General features: G+C 56.2%; 6 protein-coding genes across 6 annotated transcripts; 4 read left to right on the forward strand and 2 right to left on the reverse strand.

Annotated features, from left to right (window-relative positions):
- Positions 1–106: 106 nt before the first annotated feature.
- On the forward strand, positions 107–1,516 carry GLRG_02768 (uncharacterized protein; the record flags this gene model as incomplete). The annotated part of the gene is made up of 1 exon (XM_008093453.1): positions 107–1,516. One exon carries the CDS (start codon positions 107–109, stop codon positions 1,514–1,516), a length of 1,410 nt encoding a protein of 469 aa, XP_008091644.1.
- Positions 1,517–2,493: 977 nt separating this feature from the next.
- Positions 2,494–3,377, forward strand: GLRG_02769 (uncharacterized protein; the record flags this gene model as incomplete). Its single annotated transcript, XM_008093454.1, has 2 exons — positions 2,494–3,015; positions 3,078–3,377. The coding sequence occupies 2 exons, from the start codon at positions 2,494–2,496 to the stop codon at positions 3,375–3,377; spliced, it is 822 nt and encodes a 273-aa protein (XP_008091645.1).
- A 929-nt stretch (positions 3,378–4,306) lies between these two features.
- GLRG_02770 (GDP dissociation inhibitor) lies at positions 4,307–6,221 on the forward strand (the record flags this gene model as incomplete). The annotated part of the gene is made up of 8 exons (XM_008093455.1): positions 4,307–4,352; positions 4,479–4,503; positions 4,572–4,631; positions 4,708–4,735; positions 4,798–5,143; positions 5,213–5,752; positions 5,809–5,963; positions 6,027–6,221. 8 exons carry the CDS (start codon positions 4,307–4,309, stop codon positions 6,219–6,221), a joined length of 1,395 nt encoding a protein of 464 aa, XP_008091646.1.
- A 687-nt stretch (positions 6,222–6,908) lies between these two features.
- Positions 6,909–9,183, reverse strand: GLRG_02771 (nucleolar GTP-binding protein 1; the record flags this gene model as incomplete). The annotated part of the gene is made up of 5 exons (XM_008093456.1): positions 6,909–6,950; positions 7,055–8,294; positions 8,357–8,585; positions 8,650–9,104; positions 9,173–9,183. 5 exons carry the CDS (start codon positions 9,181–9,183, stop codon positions 6,909–6,911), a joined length of 1,977 nt encoding a protein of 658 aa, XP_008091647.1.
- Positions 9,184–9,849: 666 nt separating this feature from the next.
- GLRG_02772 (orotate phosphoribosyltransferase) lies at positions 9,850–10,554 on the forward strand (the record flags this gene model as incomplete). The annotated part of the gene is made up of 1 exon (XM_008093457.1): positions 9,850–10,554. The coding sequence occupies one exon, from the start codon at positions 9,850–9,852 to the stop codon at positions 10,552–10,554; it is 705 nt and encodes a 234-aa protein (XP_008091648.1).
- A 600-nt stretch (positions 10,555–11,154) lies between these two features.
- GLRG_02773 (acetyltransferase) lies at positions 11,155–12,334 on the reverse strand (the record flags this gene model as incomplete). The annotated part of the gene is made up of 4 exons (XM_008093458.1): positions 11,155–11,217; positions 11,283–11,372; positions 11,431–11,844; positions 12,062–12,334. 4 exons carry the CDS (start codon positions 12,332–12,334, stop codon positions 11,155–11,157), a joined length of 840 nt encoding a protein of 279 aa, XP_008091649.1.
- Positions 12,335–14,845: the final 2,511 nt, after the last annotated feature.

A 14,845-nucleotide genomic window follows, 5' to 3' on the forward strand; every position in this document is an offset into this window, starting at 1 on the left:
ACACCAGCTGGCAGGTCTTGAGCATAATCTTGTTCAAGATTCTTTGTGCACTAAATGTATAATCCCACGAACTCGTTCAGTTACTTGGAGAACTATCTGTGGGAACATGGCGGCAAACGCCCTGCCTGTTGAGCTGATCGAGCTCATATTCGCCCATGTCTCCTCGACTGGCGACACGAAGAGCCTTAGGCTCTCGTGCCGGGCCTTCGCAGACGTGGGGTTCCTTTACCTCTTCACCACATCCTTCACGCACCTGAGCTGGCGCGACGATGTGATGAGGCTCGAGAACTGGTCTCGGCACGACAGGCTCCGCCGCCACCTCCGGTCCTGGACTGTTAACCTGGCGCGCCTCAATGAACATCCCGGCCGCCACGCGAGCTTCTTCCAGTACTGGCTCATGGATCCCGAGGACAGGGAGTCGCTGGTGTTGAGACATGGCTGGGCGGAATTCTACGACGCGGAAGCGAGGAGGAAGGCGATGGCATGTCTCGCCGAAGAGGAAGAGGAGGACGTAAGGCGGTTGGTCAATGCGGCGGCGAGATTGAAGGCACTTGAGCAGGCGAGAATTTTGTTCAATGAGTGTCCATATGAGGGTGTGATCTTGAGGAGAGCGTTTGCGGACCCGTCAGTGAGGTGGTTCGAGCCGTGTGAGGCGAGTACGATGCTTGGGATTCTGGCGATGGTGTTGAGGAGGTTTGGCTGCTTGAAGAGTTTTGAAGTTGACCGCCTGCCTATGAAAATGGCGCCGTCTGTCAAGACGGAGACGGCCTGGTGTGAATTTGCAAGAAGCGTAGGGGAACGGCTGGAGGAAGTAAAGCTCGGCCTGGACTATTCGGGGTCGGCTGGGGAAGAGACGGCCGGAGAGACAATGGGGGACGTCTCTGGTAGCTGGACTCAGCTTGTGGAAGTGCTGTTGGCGAGCTGCCGACGTGTCAAATCACTGGAGGTGAAGCAGCACTTCTATCGCCCGCTCGGAGACCGTTCGCGCAAGACGGGACGGTTGAACCAAGTGCTGTTGAGGTGCACCACGTGGAGGCTGACGGACCTGAAGCTGGAGGGTTTCGCTACCACGCAAGAGGAACTGTCCGGGTTTCTGAGGGGCCAGCTCGCAACGTTGAAGCGGCTGAGGCTGGGCGGACGAGGAGTCGCCAGCGTGAGGGACAAGTCTAGGGGCGGGATATGGCTCGAGATGGGGACGTGGTTCGGGTTCTTTACGGGGTTAAGGGGCAGGCTGAGAGCGGACAAGGCTGGCTGTGTGCTGGAGAAGATCCATCTCGAGGGGGACTTCCGGCAGGTTGACAGAGTCGAGGTCGATGGCGAGGACAGGGGGCTGGTCGAGAACTATGATTTTTATCCAATAACTGACGACAACTGGGCGCTTTTGGAGACGCCTGCATGGGTGAGGGCGGGCTTCTCTACGAATTATCTGGACGGGAGTGCGTTCGCAAGGTACGCTCTTGGGGACGAGGATATGAGCTACCCCGGATTCACAGAGGGATTACTCGGCGAGGTTTGAGCGCGCTGTCGATATACATTCATTCTCATGCTTCGACATACAATGTGGTTGAAACATGGATGGGTATCCGTACGATGTGGCCCATTCTCAGCCATCGTTAGGACATCTGCGACTGCGCAGTTATGGGATGGGATTGTAAATGGCCTTTGGAGACGGGAAAGAGTCGGCTCTTGTAGTAAGGCTGCCATGCCGATACCCTTGGGCTAGGTAGACTTACGTGCATGTTATACCTTTCTGAAAATCACGCTTCCGGTATGTGGTATGTTCTATTCCATCTGGCCGAACTACTGGATCGGATATTCGGAAGGTGCTGAAACCCCACCCTTTTTGGCCAGGCTGACACTCACTGGGCGGCAAATTTCAGCGAATGCCTGTCTCGTTGGAGGTGTTTTGATACCGCCCTTAGATAGACGTTTTCAAATCATTTGTGGCCCCACGCGAAAGAAGAAGCCACTGGGTTCCGTGGCAGTTGGTGGCGCGGGCGAAAGCAGTATAGGCAGTAGAACGCTTAACTTGGTGAGCTGGAGGCACGTATCCGAGGGGACGTGTTCATTGAGCTTTGAGCTGGCAGAGTGCGGACGTGAACAATTCCATGGTCCCAAGAAGATGAACTTTCAAGTTCAGCCTCGGAAATTCAGGATGAGAAAGGCCAACTGGACCCTGAAACCCCAAAGGTCGGGAGAATGTCCAGTTGAGAGTCGTTGGGCCGCGAAAACGAACCGTTGTGGACAAGAGCAAGTCACGCGTCAGCCACACTGGATTTCGTGTCGCCACGCATCATGGCAGCCAGGTGGCTGGAGCTCTACTCGTCCAACCCAGACCCACTCTACCGGTGGCTTGTTCTCCCGCAGCCGCCACACAAGGGTGTCTGATTGGCCGGATGCTCGCCCAATTTTCAGACCAGGCGAAATAGTTCGAGCTCTAAAAAAGGGATTCATGATCCTTACCAGCAGTCTCGTTGACCCCAATTGCCAGAGATGGCGAACCCCAATGTGATGCGGCCATCGATAGGCCGCATATTGCGGCTCCAAGAGACCCGGAATTCGCTGTCCACGACATCGGCAACGGCGGCGCAGCCCCGAACCGCAGCGGCATGCTTCTCGACTTCGGCTGCGCACTCGGTGCGCAAGACTCGCGACAACAACCGCCTGCGAGGCGTCAGTACCATGAAGAGGACTGGCCCCCGTGAACCGCTCTCCGTCTCCTGGGAGACGCTCCCCAAGCCGGCGAACTATAAGCCCGAGGTTGCGGTGGACCCGAACCACGGGCTCTGGGGTTTCTTTTACGGCAAGAACAAGCTCTTGCAGACACCCAAGGAGGACCAGTCCCACGGCCGCGCGTGGACGGTGGAGGAGCTGCGGAAGAAGAGTTGGGAAGACCTCCACACGCTGTGGTATGTCTGTTTGAAGGAGAGAAACCGCATCTCGACGACTAGTCGCGAGCGGGAGAGACGCAAGCTTGGATTCGGCGCCTACGAGGCCAACGAGAGGGACGAGACGGTTCGTGATTGACTCCGGCCACGCCGACACAGAGAGATGAACGCTGACAGGTTCGGGTGCAGGTTGTTACGACGATGAAGGCGATCAAGCACGTCTTGACCGAGCGCTTTTACGTCTGGGAGGATGCGCGCAGGCTGGCGGAAGAAGACCCCGAGGTCGACCTCTCAGGCGAGGGAGAGGCGTACACGCCCCTGTCGGGGTATGAGGATCCGACGAGCAACAAGTATTTGACTGAGGACGTCGAGGTCGCTGCTGTCGAGTCACCAGCCGTTGCGGCTCCGGTCGAGCCCGAGACGGAGAATAAGGAGGCCGCGCCGCAGGCTGAGCAGGCCGAACGCTCGCTGCCGAAACCGAAGTTTTGAGCAGTCCGGTAGCTGTCTCCGTTCGGTATGAGGGCCGACGACGGAAGAGCCATGTACCATTGTATCCAGACATGTATAGACCCTTGTACGATACGAATATTTTGTGCCAGGCATATCGTCGAAAAGCCGACTAGAAATGATTGCCTTCCTCCCCACCCTGCAGACGCACAACGGCTGTTGATGTGTGAGCTCGTGGCTGAAGCGAGCGAGACACACGACATAACTGATGACCATTTTCATAGGTCACCCAGTCTTCACACACAGTAAAAACAAGCATTTGCATAATTCCGAGAAGGACTGTCCGTAACTGAGTAATGGATGAATCGAGACTTGTGTTTGCATTGATGTTACAGAACCGGGACGGGGAAGGGCGGGAGCTGGGTCCTGGTAGCAGGGACAGAACCAATCACACCGCCGAGTACACCAGCGAGCCAGCAGAACACAAAGAACGAGACCGACAAAGGGTCCAGGAGGTACCTGACATGCCCGGCCTTTACCTCAAGCGGCCTCGGTTGGTCCATGTCTTCTCTGCTAGCGGTGAGCAGGTGCCCAGCGCAAGAGAGCGGGCGGGGAGCGGACCTCTTGCATGGGCCGCTGGTAATGCACTGGAGCCAGACAGGCCCAGGCGAGCGCAGGTACTGGTCCCCAATGACACACTCGACGCTGAACCCCTCCAAAACCACTGGGTGACCCAGGCAGGTAATTGCAGTAATCTAGCAATTCTACGGCATAGCAGGTGGCCCTCGCCCCCCCCCACTCGATCCTCTTTTTGCTGCATTTCCGGTCCCATGTCTGCTTGCAACACCGCAACGAACATAACCTACTTTTCTCCCCGTTCCCATTTCCACCTTCCCCCTTCCTCTGCCAAACCAACCCCCGATCCGCCTTTTTAAATACAACAACCACACCACTCCTCTATTGCCGCAACCATGGATGAGATCGCAAAGGAATACGATGTTATCGTGCTGGGCACTGGTACGTGACGTTGCGCCCGTCCTCCTTTGTTGCCCCGCATCGTCGCTCGTCGGCGTGTGGGGTCCCCCCCTCCCCTCCCGAGGAGCTTCCTGGCTAACTGACCATCTCACCGTCTGCTGCATCTAGGCCTGACTGAGTGTATTCTCTCTGGGTGAGCAGGCTTCCGCTATCGTCGTCGAGTTGTTTTGTGGCATGCTAACAGTCCTCCCCCGCGTGCAGTGTCCTCAGTGTGAAGGGGAAGAAGGTCCTCCACATTGACCGCAATGACCACTACGGCGGGTAAGTTCCCATCGCCATGGCCGGCGCTTGCCTTTCTTCCCCCTCCTTCCAGTGAGCTCAAGCTAACATCCGGCAGCGAGGCAGCTTCCGTGAACCTCGAGACGGTAAACACACCCGAGATCCCTGCCTGTCCCTCGGTCCGAGTTCTGACCATGTGCATTCGCAGCTCTTCAAGAAGTATGGCAACTACGCACAGGGCGAGGAGCCCTGGACAAAGTACGGCCGTCTGAATGACTGGAACATCGACCTCGTTCCCAAGTTCCTCATGTCTGCTGGCGAGCTGACCAACATCCTCGTCTCAACTGACGTCACACGATACCTCGAGTTCAAGCAGGTTGCCGGCAGCTACGTCCAGCAGGGCCAGAGCTCCAAGGCCACCGTCGCCAAGGTTCCCTCCGATGCCGGCGAGGCCCTGCGCTCGCCCTTGATGGGCATTTTCGAGAAGCGCCGCATGAAGAGCTTCATTGAGTGGATCGGCACCTTCGACATCAAGGACCCCGCCACGCACAAGGGTGAGTGCAGCCAACCGCTTCGGAGCTCCCAAGCACCCCAAAACTCTCGCAGTGGCTGACATTCGCAAGGCCTTGACATCAACACGGTCGCCATGAAGGAGGTCTACGACAAGTTCGGCCTCGAGACTGGCACTCGTGACTTCATCGGCCACGCCATGGCCCTCTTCACTACCGATGACTACCTCAACAAGCCCGGTGCCGCCCCGGAGGCCATCGAGCGCATCCGCCTGTACGGCACCTCGGTTGCCCGTTACGGCAAGTCTCCTTACATCTACCCTCTGTACGGTCTCGGCGAGCTTCCCCAGGGTTTCGCCCGTCTGTCGGCCATCTACGGAGGAACCTACATGCTCAACACCAACGTCGACGAGGTGCAGTACGAGGGCGGCAAGGCTGTCGGTATCAAGGCCACCATGACTGGCGTTGAGGAGATGAAATTCGAGACCAAGGCCAAGATGATCCTCGGCGACCCCAGCTACTTCCCTGGCAAGGTCAAGGTTGTCGGACAGGTCCTGCGTGCCATTTGCATTCTGAAGCACCCCCTGGCCGGCACCAACGACGCAGACTCTGCCCAGCTCATTATTCCCCAATCCCAGATTGGCCGCAAGAACGGTACGTTTGAGTGATTGAGGCAAAGATGCTCGGACGAGACGGCTAACCAAGGCTAGACATCTACATCGCCTGCGTCTCATCGGCACACAACGTCTGCCCCAAGGGCTACTGGATCGCCATCGTCTCGACCATTGCCGAGACCAACGCCAACCACCACGTCGAGCTTCAGCCCGGCCTGGAGCGTCTCGGTCAGATCGAAGAGCAGTTCATGGTAAGCGAAATTGTGAAGGAGATTGTGCACATGATGGACACGGCACTAACGGTTTTAACACAGGGTGCCCCTATCCCCATTTACGAGCCCACGGACGACGGTACCAGCGACAACGTCTTCGTCTCCAAGAGCTACGACGCCAGCAGTCACTTCGAGAGCACGACCGACGACGTCAAGGACATCTACCGCCGCGCCACCGGTGAGGAGCTCAAGGTTGAGGGCCTGAGAGAGGGTCTCCAGGTCGCAGCTGAACAGTAGGCGCAAGGTAGTTATGGAACCAAGGAAGGAGTGCTATAGGCGGGGGGGAAGTCGAGTCTTGAGAGGCATCAAGCCCTCGTATGTCACAACAGACGGCAATCCGGAGTAGATATATATACGCCTCGGACGTAAATCATCTTGGGGTGGGACTCTTCAAAGTTTTTTCAAACCAAATTACTGCACTTTTTAATCCCTTCATCCATAGTGTCCGCAATGCAAACGTAACATGCGGACGAGCACGATGCCAGCTTTGGGGGGGCCATTGACTCAATTTCAAGTTTCTCATTTGGGGTATTCAACGGTCCTTTTTTGGGCCGTGTGACTTCTGTGGCTGACGATCGTATAAACGATATGCACACACACACACACACACACACACACACATCAGAGCAACCGCGCGACGCTTTTGATGTACGTTTCTCAAAAGGCACGTCAAGACTTTTTTCCCCTGTCCTGCATCCCGTATTCTTTTTTTTTCTTTTCTTTCTTTCTTTCTGGTGATCGCCAAGCGAATGATGAAGGAGTCAAAAGAAAAGAAAAAAAAACAAGCAAGACCAAACGCCACCATGCCGAGGTAAGGGGAGGAGAGAAAGAGGTTGGAGAAAACCAATAAAACCAAAACAAACAAACCCCCAAGTGAGCCATATCTACTTTTGTTCTCTTTTCCGTAATCATCCATTACCGTCCTTAACGTCTCTGGTTCTTGCCCAAGCCACGCTTGCCAGCAACCTGTAGGAAAGGGGGGCAGTTAGCATGCTGTCGCAGTTCGGTCTGGACCCCTGGGAGAAGGGGGAGGGGTTTTAAAAAAAAATGCAGCAGGTAAAAAAACGTACCAAATGTCTTTGCAGAGAAACAGTGGTGTGGCGATCACCCTCACCCTGTCTGGCCATGCGGTTCCTCTTCTTCTGGGACAGCTTGGCGAGACGGTCGGCCTTGGTGCGGTCCTCGACGTCCTGGACACCGTCCTCGCGGCGGTTGACGATGGGGGCGCGGCTCTGGCTGCGGGCACGGCTGTGGGAGCGGAGGCGCTCCTTGGGGGTGGCGTCCGTGTCCATCATGTCGACGTCCTCGGTGCCGGCGCGAGAGCGGCCGAGGGAGCGGCCGCGGGGGCGGGACTGGGCGCGAGCGCGGCTGACAATGTCGGTGGTGTCGACACCGAGCTGGTCGAGGGCGTCGTCCATCTGGGACAGCGGCACCTTTTGCAACTTGCGCGGGATGATGGCCTGGTTCTTGAGGTGCTTCTTCATCTTGGCCTCGTTGCGGATGAGGGCCTGCTTCTCGCGGATCAGCTCGGCCTTGGAGAGCACGTCGGCCTCCTCCTCGTCGTCAAGCTCCTCGTCCGACTCGTAAAAGCCCTCCTGCTCGAGGCGCTCCTCCTCCTCCTCGAGCGCCTGCAGCTTGGCGTCGATGTCCGGGTCGATGAAGTCGTAGACGTTCTGGCCGTTCCACACCTCGGGGATCTTGTCGTGCTTCCACTCCGGGTTCTTGAGGAGCCAGTCCTGACGCATGTCCACGCTGTAGACGCCGGCGCCGCCGTTGTCGGCCTCGACGTCCTTGGCGAGACGCCGGCGCTCCGGGTCCTCGCGGCTGTACTTCTTGAGGTTCTTGACGCCCTCGGGAATGAAGGTCTGCAGAGGCGCGGTGCCGGGCTGGGCGACGTGGATACGGGCCATGACATCGGCGAGGCGGCCGCCAATGTTGCCGCTACTGTTGGTGCCGGCGTTGAGCTTCTGGGAGACGCGCTCGGCGATGAGACGCTCGCAGACGGTGTTCTTGACGTGCTGGACGCCCTCCTGGGTGTTGCACGACAGCTGGAGCATCTCGACATCGCCCGACTTGAGCAGGCCCTGGAGCTGCGCCTGGGTCGCGGCGTCGAGGTCCTCCGGCTTGACGACGTCGATCTTGTTGATGACGATGAAGACGATCTTGTTCTGGAACAGGGGCTTGATGCTCTGGAAGAGGTTGATCTGGGCCTGGATCGAGTAGCCGCACTGCTCACTCAGATCCATGAAGTACATGATGGCGGAGCGCAGATGGGCGATGGCGGTAACGGACTGCATTTCAATGGTGTTCCTGGATGGGAAAGTCAGCATCTCGTGCCACAGGCCTTTTGTGAGTCTGGTTCGTGTGCTTACATCTCCTCGAGGGGATGGTCGAGAATACCAGGAGTATCAATGCACTGGAAACGAAGGTAGTTGTAGTCGAAGTGGCCGACAAAGAGCGACTTTGTCGTGAAGGCATACGGCTGGACGTCGACGTCGGCTCTGGAGACGGACTTGAGGAAAGAAGACTTTCCGACATTAGGGAAACCCGTGACGAGCAGGGTTCTGGTGTTAGGGTCGATCGAGGGAAGACGGCCAAGATCTGGTTCGAGTGTCAGCGAGCTCAAGCGCGCCTTTGAAGGGGGTTGCCTCTGGTCATCACTCACGCTGTCTAACCTGGTCGAGGTACACCAAGGGGTCCTTGAGGCGCTTGATGAGCGTCGCCATGCGACCGAGCGCAGCGCGCTTCAGCTGCTTGCACTGGAATAGAGACTGGCCATACTTGAGAAGGCGAACGTAGTCTCTGGAGATGGTCTCGATCAGGTGCTTGGCGGTGGACAGCTGGCCGAGGGCGATCTTGAAGTGGTCGGCGTCGTAGAGGGTGTTGATCAGGTCCTTGTGGAAGGGGTGGATGTCGTTGAGGCGCGGAAACGACTCGATGATCTGGCCGAGCTTCTCGGTGATGGTCTCCTGGGTGAACTTGACCTTGCGGGTGTAGAAGCCGCGGATTCTCGAGATCTTGAAGCCGGATCGGATCTGGGTGGGCAGCCGGCGCTGCGTCCTCGAGAGGACGATGTCGAGGAACTCTTGCGAGTTCGGGACCGGGGGGAGGTCCTTCCACCTGTGGTTCACGGGTATTAGCGAAACCGTCTTGGGGACTGAGAGGGGAAAGGGAGTCCCAAAACATACTGAGTCTTCATTTTGGGCGGCTGGGGGTTCTGCGTTGGAGTGAGGAAACAAAAACTCGAAGCAGAGTCCTCAGATGTTGCTATCGGTCAAGGTGCACCGCCAATGGACTGAACGTAGCGCTAAGGATGGGGGGGGCGGCGAACGTCCTGCACACACAAAAACTTTTCGGTTTGCTTATCTTATCATCCGCACGGACGAAAAGTGTCAGGGTGATGGGGTCTGGCATCGCATCCTGGCTGGCGCCCGGTTTTTTCTGTTGTACATCTGCCGCCAGCTTTCTTCTAGTCCAGTCACGATCTAGTGTTCTTTCATGTAGTGTAATTATTGACTATCTTGCTTATCAATTCCCTTATTTTTCCCCCTGCGATTTTCGTGTATTTGGTTTTCACTTGAGCCGTTGCTAAACCAGTGGTGTAATCCTGTCTCAACAGTAGTACATGCAGGGACTGCGGATTCTTTCTCCTCCCAACTTTTTTTTTTTTTTTTTTTGAATTTTCTTGGTGGGGCAAGTCCCGCGGGGCAGACGTCTATCGATGGAGGGGTATCAGGAGCCGTCCCTCCGATTTTGATCTCTCACTCTCCAGCCTGCGACAAGTCAAACTTCTGGAGACCGAATCCCGAATCCAACGTCCCTTCCCTCCCTTCCCAAAAGAACCCCGATACGCACCGTCTCCAAAATGGCTTCCCAGCTGCCCCCCTACAAGCAAGACTTCCTCAAGGCCGCCATCGCCGGCGGCGTCCTGAAGTTCGGCTCCTTCGAGCTCAAGTCGAAGCGCATCTCCCCCTACTTCTTCAACGCCGGCGACTTCTACCGCGCTGACCTCCTGCGCGCCATCTCTCTCGCCTATGCCCACACCGTCATCGAGGCGCGCGAGGCCACCGGCCTCGACTTCGACGTCGTCTTCGGCCCGGCCTACAAGGGCATCCCCCTCGCGACCTCTACCACTGACAAGCTCGCCGAGCTCGACCCGGCCCGCTACGGCACCACCTGCTACTCCTTCGACCGCAAGGAGGCCAAGGACCACGGCGAGGGCGGCAACATTGTCGGAGCGCCCCTCAAGGGCCAGAAGGTTCTGATCGTTGACGACGTCATCACCGCCGGCACCGCCAAGCGCGAGGCCATCGCCAAGATCCGTAAGGAAGGCGGCGAGGTCGTCGGCATCGTCGTCGCGCTGGACCGTATGGAGAAGCTGCCCGCCGCCGACGGCGATGACAGCAAGCCTGGCCCCAGCGCCCTCGGTGAGATCAAGAAGGAGTACGGTATCCCCATCTTCTCCATCCTGACTCTTGATGACATCATTGAGGGTGCCAAGAGCTTTGCTTCCGCCGAGGACATTAAGCGCACGGAAGAGTACCGTGCCAAGTACAAGGCTACTGACTAAGTTTCGGGAATGGGATTTGCTCTGGTTTGGGATGGTGTAAGGCTGGAGTTATGGCGACTGTTGTCGGTTCTGGCTCATAGTCAGCGGTCGGCGCTCATACGGGTGGACAACTCCATCGGGCCTCTTTGGGCCATACGCATGGGATGACAAAAAAAAAAGGTGGCATAGGAAGCATCGTACGCATTTGGAAATACCTCACGCCGAAATGAAGACTAAAGCATGGGAGTTAAAGTCAGACTCTTGTGGTATTTTTTCTTGCTCAGATCTCGGGAGCAAGGGTACACTCTATGTCCCGATCCTCATCTGGTTGTCTACCTCAGTATGCATCTTTGGTGCACCGTTTAGAGATTCTCATCTCGCAGGTATCATTACGCAGTAGGTAAGAAAAGCAAGAAAGAAAGAAAAGGAGCCAAGCCATCAACCCATAAAAACATACAGTCGTCTGTCTCATCCCGCCATAAGCCATTTTCGGTTTGTTCGTCAGCAAGAGAAAGACGGCGAAGGTCAGGTCCCTTGCTGAGCTCGCTCGATGAGAGGGCACCGGTATAGAACGTATGATCAAAGCCCTCAACGATTGCCTCTGAGGCGGAGGGCGCGGTTCTACTCGTCTTGCGTTAATAGGGCGTCGGCGGGCTTCTTAGCGGGGCCAGAGAGGTCGATTATCTATGAAAAGGGGACGGATGTTAGCCATCTACTGTCCAGGCTATGATATCGACGGCTTTTCTTACCATGTCATGCCAGCCGCCACCACCGAAGGAGGAGGTCTTGCTATGGCCGAGAGACTTAAAGCCAAAGCGCTCGAAGTAACTCACCAGCCACTGTGCCATGTCAGTATCGGCCGACAGCGAACCGCAAAAGGTACAGTGGTCCACTTACGTTCTGGCAGGTCAAGGCGATACGATCGGCAACTCCAGACTCGTTGATCTGCTGTAGATACGCTTTCATGAGCAGCCTGCCTAGGCCGCAGTTTTGAAGCTTGGGAATGACGGCGAAGGAGTGAATGCAGACGGTGCGACCCGTGACTTTGTGGCCAAGACCCGAGTCCTTGGACGCTTTCTGGTCGCGCCAGTTATCGGGACAGGCCATGTCCTCATCTGTGACAACGGGGCCGTTGCCGAGGGTCGCGACGATGTGACCGAGCATAACCATTTTGGCTTGGTGCGCACGGCCAGTCTCAACGACATTGGCAACTGCGAGGGTCGGGATAGGGAAGCTCCCAACCTCGCTCGGGACGATGCTGCAGAATAAACCAGTGCAGATGTTTGAGCAGTTCGAGAGGCGGTACTCGAACTACAATGATGTGTAAGTACAAGTGAACCTTGGGCAGGGAACAAGACTGTGAGGGCATGCCCGCGACGGCGACCACAGTTGGCCCCGAGACTGTCTCTCTTCGCGTGCATCGAACAAGTCTCGAGGTCAATAACGGGGATTAGAAGGAAAGCCGCGGAGGTGAGGTGTACAATTGAGGGAGGGGTAAATGGGGAAATCACGGGGCGCGTCAACTCACCTTTTCGCGTGTAGCGCAGTGGTCGGGGAAAGCGACTCTATCGAGTACGACGCAAGACTCCACGTTAGACTCGGTGAGCGGCAGAACAAAGGGACTCCAGCGGAAGGGCAAGTCGCTCAGTTTGAGACGGCCCGAGGTGTGTCGCTTCTTGAGGTCGGAGATGGACTTCTGAGCCTCGACGTAGGACTCGTCACCATCGTCGGAGTCATCAATGGCGCAGTCGGACTTGTTAGCGCCCGGGTTCGCCATGAGGGAACTCTTCTCATCAGGCATGACGAAGAACTGGCGGAATGTGATGTGGTTTCGATTTGTAGATGATGTTTTGGGGGACGAGAGAGAGAGAGAGAGGTAGATCAGACAGGCTTGCGGCGCGGAAGAAGAGCAGGGAAGGTTGAAGCCTGAGTATGAGAGAAGGGACCAGTAACAGGGAGAAGGGCCACAGCAATCAGTCAGGTGCCGCCCTTTCCTTCCTTTGATAGGGTATCGGTTGGAGTGTGGAAAGAAGAAGGAAGGAGTTCCACAACAAGACGAGGGCAGGATCAGTCAGAATGGAGGTCAGAAGGGTCAAAAGGGCGGGTACTGTTGCTGGTGCAGTGGGTGACTGACTGATTGGGCGGGTGCAAACACGGAGGGCAACAGAGGGTACCGGCTGTCCAACTCGGCACTGACGTTGCAGAGCGGGGCCGGACGGGGCTGTGAATCAGGTAATGACCGGCCGGGTGACCGATATGCTAGGCCGGTTGAGCACCAAAGTTCTGGGGCCAGGGCGGGTGTGGGACAGCGGACCACAGAGGGTGAAAGCCTAAAGTGGTGGTTCCAGGCCTAGAAGGGGCAGCACAACGCGCCAAGGGCAAATGAGAAGAAGAGGAATGGCTGGTGCAAGTGATAATGGCCAGAGCCCACAGGAAAGCAGGAAGACCAGGCCAATACAAAGGTTATGCAGTTGGTAGAAGACAGACGGCATTTGCACTGGTTTAGTCTGGGAGAAAAGAAGACGGGAGAATCGGGGTTCAATGACTTGCTATTACGTAGGAAGCAAACTCGATTGGATGCGCCTGAGTTGGCATGAGCATGAGGCGTTTGTCGCGTGACTACTTACCCGCAGTGGCCACAGCTGTGTGGCCTGTTCAGGCCCATGGACGACTTCACGTCAATTGTCCAACTTTCCTTGAGGTTCCCCAAGTTGTGACATAGGGCTAGATGACGCTGTTCATTGTCTTGTCTACGTGGTCACGGTGCGAAGAAAGATCCGTTGTGCAGGGCATTGCGGGTAACAATGGATACCGTAGGTAGTCTTTCTTCTTTCAGCTCCCTTCAAGGACCCCCTCCCCCCCTTCCCGCCTCCAAGGGCAGAGCGAAGCTGGTAGAAGTCTCAAGAGGCTTTACAGTTGGTTGCCAGCCCAAAGTTGGAGAAACATTAATTAGCGACCTGACCTGACCTGTAGGTACCTTGTCCAGTCCCCACAATTGGCCAACCTTCAAGGGATGCCGAGTTTGCGATTCTATCCGTATGTTTGTTTGCTTTGTCACTTTGCTGTTGCTAGAACGGGGCACAGTGAAACACCGTTGAGATGCCACCACGGTGTGTCACACAGCTGGAAGAAGGCTCTCACCTGATATCGGCCTCAGTCAACTGGGAAGTCCGGAACGGAACTCTAGCCAACCACAGTTCCGGCCCTCCAGCGGAATTAACAGAACCGGACGCTCAACTCTGAGGTGACATTGGTGGAACGACGTTGGAGCATTCCCAGTATAGGTAGAGAGGTTAACATCCATGTATGTCATTGGGCCTTTTCCATGTTCTGTCTCAGACATTGGTCTTCGGCACTTGCAAACGTGTTTACTAGCAATACCGGCTCGTATGCCGTTCGATTTGGCGGACGGATACGGCTGGCAATTCCTGAAGCGTTCGCTAATCAGCGCCTTGAAAAAGAAATTTGGCCAAGTCTCGGATGTCAATTTCGGGTAGCCGGACATGATGTGCGAGGTGACTCGGTCAGACTTGGTGGGACGTGAAGAAGCATGTGTTGATGAGAGACGATTCCCATGAAGGCTGATGCTGGCTGGCTAGCGTGCAGTCTCCGCATGCCGCAGATGTAGGAAAAGAAAAAGACAAAAAAAAGGCATGCGTGCTTATCCTGCGTGTTGCCTGAACGGCGGGGCAGCATCCGGATGGAGCGAATAGAACCAACGATATGGTATAATGTCATTTCTATTTGGCATCAGCTTCAAGCACAATGATCGTATGCCGAGCATCATCGTACAGGAACCTACAAAAGGTGTTGGCAGGATATGTCGCCATGGGCATTCGATTGGTGGCCTCTTTCGAAAATGTGACCTCACCATTCTCGTGCGGCGTACTGGGCCAACGGAAGGTGATTGAGGCGCGAGAGGGGGCGAAATCACTTGCAAGGGTGGTTTCAATCGCTGCTGCGAGTTGGCAATAGTAATAGACGGGCTATCTCGCATCTGCCGGATCCTTGAAGTATAGGTAATTACTGTTGCTCCGGGGCTTCGTCAACGATCAGCTCGTGGGGGCCAGTATGCCGTCGAGAGGGACTTGGCCGCGATGCGGTCGCCTCAACACCTCGGAATTGGGGTGTGCTTGCTTGCAGCGCTTTCCAACATGATGACTCTGTTATGTTGGACAATCGCAGCAGTGTCGTCGTATTGTGAAAACTGTCAGTTGACAGTCGGTCTGGCCGGGCAAGTTCATTCCTATGGGCTTCCATCGGCAGGCACCCGCTCTCGGCCTGGCCACTAGCTAAGGTGATTACCTAATAA

This window comes from Colletotrichum graminicola, assembly GCF_000149035.1.
Source record: "Colletotrichum graminicola M1.001 genomic scaffold supercont1.8, whole genome shotgun sequence".
NCBI classification, from domain to species: Eukaryota; Fungi; Ascomycota; class Sordariomycetes; order Glomerellales; family Glomerellaceae; genus Colletotrichum; species Colletotrichum graminicola.